Source organism: Carlito syrichta, unplaced genomic scaffold (assembly GCF_000164805.1).
Source record: "Carlito syrichta isolate Samal-C Ts95f unplaced genomic scaffold, Tarsius_syrichta-2.0.1 Scaffold136039, whole genome shotgun sequence".
Lineage (NCBI taxonomy): Eukaryota > Metazoa > Chordata > Mammalia > Primates > Tarsiidae > Carlito > Carlito syrichta.
Window position 1 is genome coordinate 45,179 of NW_007080135.1, and position 4,277 is coordinate 49,455.

A 4,277-nucleotide genomic window follows, 5' to 3' on the forward strand; every position below is an offset into this window, starting at 1 on the left:
TTGAGCGGTGATGGGAGTCTGCTGCTGAGCTCCGTCTGTGCTTTGGCAAATGCAATCAACTGGTCCCGTTTTTATTTGTTTTGTTCCTACTGGCAGATGAGTGGCCGAGCCCTAAGTACCGCCTTTCAGGCCCCATAATGTGCCCTTGTATCCTCTAACATGTCTGGAATTTGTGTAGGCTGAGCTGGGATAGGGAAAGGAGAGTTTCTTTGTCACAACAAACAAGGAGAAAGCTTTTTCCTGTCTCTTCGATTTACCAATGCCTCATCAGAAGCTTTCAGCTCTTATGTAAGAAATTTATTTATTTTCTTGAATTGGGCAAATTTAGAGTTTGTTTTAAAATATTGTAGAGTAGGAAGTTCTTTTTGCTTAAATGTGGTTTTTTTTTTCCTTAGTCCTGGACATTTCTTAATTTCTTAAGCATGTTCCTTGAAACTCTTAGCTTTATATTATAGAATTGTGTATTCTTTGAAGAGGGATTAGTGGACCTTGTGATATAGGGATAATTTTTTAAAAACCACTGTAACTGTCTTTTCTATCTCTTCCATTTCACTTCTTTTTTTTTTTAAACCATTTCTGTCTCAGATATTGTCTTAGATATTACCAGGTGGCCCACTCAGAAAAGAGTAAGGAAGAGAAAAAAGAAAGAACTAGCTTAGAGAAGTTAAAGGGTGGTCTCACAAGAGTGAATGAACATGGAAGCAAGGGGAAAAAAGCACGGGGAAGAGAGACCAACTGTCTACGTGTTACTTGCGTGAGCACTTCCAGGGTGTCTTCTTGCGCTTGGAGCAGCCTTGAACCTGTTGAGTCTTCTGCCTGTTCGGGGTGTTTAGGAGGGGGCGGTTTCGGGCCAGGTAGGAAGGGTTTTGCTGAGAATCCATGAGACTAGGCACTTCGGGCTTCTGGCTCCTTCCTCACTCGCGTGCAGGATTTGATCCTGTTTAGTGCTCGCAGGGCCGACTGTAATGAGCGTATTAGAATCATAACAGAGTCTTGCTCTGGACACTAACAAACAGAATTAAAAGAATTAAAATGGATGTGAATTCTATAAAATTATTCACTTCAACTCAATTAATTATATGAATCTTTTTTTTTGAGTTGGAGTCTCACTCTCGCCCAGACAGGAGTGCAGTGGCCGCTCCCGGCCACCGCAGCCTCGACCTGCTGGACTCCGGCGATCCTTCCGTCTCAGCCTTCCGAGTAGCCGGAGTTACAGGCGCGCGCTACCACGCCCGGCTGATTTTTTGATTTATTGTAAGATGAGGTCTCGCTGCCCAGGCGGATCTCGAACCCGCGGGCTCAGGCAATCCACTCACCTCAGCCTCCCAAAGGCGGGGATTACAGGCTGAGCCACTGAGCCCAGCAATGAATCTTTTTAGTGCCAACACATTTCATGATTTTCTGACCTTCTCAGTAGAGTGGTCATTTCTCATTGGCAGTGATAATAAACAATAGTTCTAGGCTGACTTCTATTTCCTGACTAAAGTAAGCTGATAATAAAAAAATGAGGCTTGGCTGGGCTCGGTGACTCAGCCTGTAATCCCAGCACTTTGGGAGGCCCAGGCGAGTGGATTGCCTGAACCCGTGGGTTCAAGACCAGCCCGGGCAACTTGGAGAGACCTCATCTCTACAATAAAATAAAAAATAACTGGGTGTGGTCGTGTGCGCATGTAGTTCCGGCTACTTGGAAGGCCAAGGCAGAAGGATCACTGGAGCCCAGCAGGTTGACACTGGACAAAGGAGTGAGACTGCAACTCAAAAAAAAAAAAAGAGGCTCTTGTCAATTTAAGATGAAGTTGCTGGCAACCCTTCGGGACCCCTCCTGGTGCCAAGAGCTTTCCTGTCCTCTCAATAAATTCCTGCTTTCCAAAAAAAAGATGAAGTTGCTTTTGATTCTAATCAGCTTTTATCATAATCATCGGGATCTTTAAGTTTGTACAGGAAAAAGAACCCACTGTAGTGTGTAAAAAGGTTGAAGAGTCAAGCATTTGAAGTTCTCTTTCTTCAGTGGCTTTTTGGCTTGAGAACACACATTCATAGTTTTAAATTTTTGTGTGATTTCTCATAATACATTATCATTTTAGAGAAAAGAAGGAATCTTGTGGCCACCAACTGATGATTTGGGTTATTAATTCAAATTATGTAATAATTTCAAGGAAGTAGAGATGAACTTTGACATTTATCCATGCCTTGTTTTCATTGTACTGTTATTAAAATTATCCATGTAGTATTGACAAAGTGTATTATAGGTTAGTTATATTTAATATGCAGAGGGGTCTGTCATTTTTCCTGGAGCAGTGCTTTGGTATCTTGGGTGTAGTGGACCACTTTTAAGTTGTGATTGCTTTTATTGGGGGAATGTTTACTTGAGTCAGGTGAATTTCAGCTTTGCCTGACTGAAATGTGATACCTTGTCTTTTCTGGCTTGTGTTATGGCTACTCATTGGTTATGTAATAGATGACTGTTTATATAATGATTAGAACAAGCTATTGGAGTTAATTGATAATAGATATAAACCATGTATCTGCTACAAGAGATCCGATAATACAGCTCTTAAATGTAGCAATAAGTGAGAAGAAAAAGAGGTGTGTAGTAGGCATTGGGAAACAAAGAATGGGGAAGAAAATGCTCCTGAGAGTCAAAGGAGCTTTGCCAGGAATGTAGCCCAAGGAACGTAGAGTGGGAAACCAGCCGAGATCAGGGGCTCTAGGGAGAACCTGTATGAGCAAAAATTGGGCTTGGCTGATGAATGGGTCTGAGATGTCCAGAACTGAAGGACTGTAAATAAGACCTATGTGTGGACCTGGGCACAGCTGAATTCTCATTATGTACCCGTCAGTCCTTCCATTCGCCAGGCTTTTGGCTGCAGGAGCAGACTTCCAGGGTGGCTGGCTCAAGCAGCCGGGGGCTGATTCCATGACCCCCGCCCTGTGAGGAAGCAGTCACCCCAGAGCCCAGTGAGTGGTGTGGGAAACACTCCAAAATCGTCTTCTTCAGTGATCTTCTCTTGTTTTTCAGTGATGCCATCTGCAGTTTTGTTATCTGCAATGACTCTTCCCTTCGCGGTCAGCCCATTATCTTCAATCCTGACTTTTTTGTGGAGAAACTCCGACATGAGAAGCCTGAGGTGTTCACCGAGCTGGTGGTCAGCAATATCACGAGGCTGATCGATCTACCTGGGACGGAGCTGGCCCAGCTGATGGGGGAAGTGGACCTGAAGCTGCCTGGCGGGGCTGGCCCAGCGTCAGGGTTCTTCCGGTCCCTGATGTCTCTTAAGCGGAAGGGTAGGACACGTGTCTGGCAGGGTGGGCAGGTCTCCACTGCTCCTTGGCTTCTCTCTCTGCAGTGCCACGTCCACTAAGAGTTGCCATTAACCAAGGCACTTTCTGCCATTTAAAAAGTGTTCCTAAGTAGTAAAGCCTCAAGTAATAGTAATGAAAATTATAAAAGCTGTGTAGATAAATAAATAATTAAACTAAAGCAGCTGGATGCGGTGGCTTATGCCTGTAATCCCAGCACTTTGGGAGGCTGAGACGAGAGGATTGTCTGAGCCCAGGGATTCGAGACCAGGGCAACTTGGCGAGACCTCATCTGTACAATAAATCAAAAAGTTAGCCAGTCATGGTGCACCTGTAGTCCCAGTTACTTGGGAGGCTGAGGCAGAATGATCGCCTGAGCTCAGGAGGTTTTGTAGCTATGTGTGCCACTGTGCTCCAGCCTGGGCTGCAGAGTGAGACTCTGACTCAAAAAAAAAAAGCTGGGTGTGGTGCCTCACGCCTGTAATCCTAGCACTTTGGGAGGCAGAGGCAAGAGGATTGCCTCAGTTCAGGGGTTTGAGACCAGCCTGGGCAACCTGGTGATACCTGGTCGCTACAATTAAAAAAAAATTAGCTGGGCATGGTGGTGTACACCTGTAGTTTCAGCTACTTGGAAGACTGAGGCAAAAGGATCACCTGAGCCTAACAAGTCAAGACTGTGGTGGTCATGAATGTGCCACTGTACTCCAGCCAGGCAACAGAGTGAGACTCAATCTCAAAAAAAAAAAAAGAAAAAGCAAACAAATAAATCAAAAATCTTTAGTCCCTGAGAGATTACATGATTAATTAATTAATTTATTTATTATTATTATTATTATTATTATTATTATTATTTTTTGAGTTGGAGTCTCACTCTGTCGCCCAGACTGGAGTGCAGTGGCCACTCCCGGCTACCGCAGCCTCGACCTGCTGGGCTCCGGCGATCCTGTCGCCTCAGCCTTCCCAGTAGCCAGAATTAC

General features: G+C 44.6%; 1 protein-coding gene across 1 annotated transcript in view; it reads left to right on the top strand.

Moving 5' to 3' along the window:
• Positions 1–210: 210 nt before the first annotated feature.
• ARHGAP19 (Rho GTPase activating protein 19) overlaps positions 211–4,277 on the top strand; it is a 27,562-nt gene continuing 23,495 nt past the window's right edge. The window contains exons 1-2 of the mRNA XM_008049705.2: positions 211–288; positions 3,020–3,285. Of these exons, the coding sequence (XP_008047896.2) occupies positions 260–288; positions 3,020–3,285 (295 nt within the window). The 5' untranslated portion in view covers positions 211–259. The remainder of the gene's footprint in view (positions 289–3,019; positions 3,286–4,277) is intronic.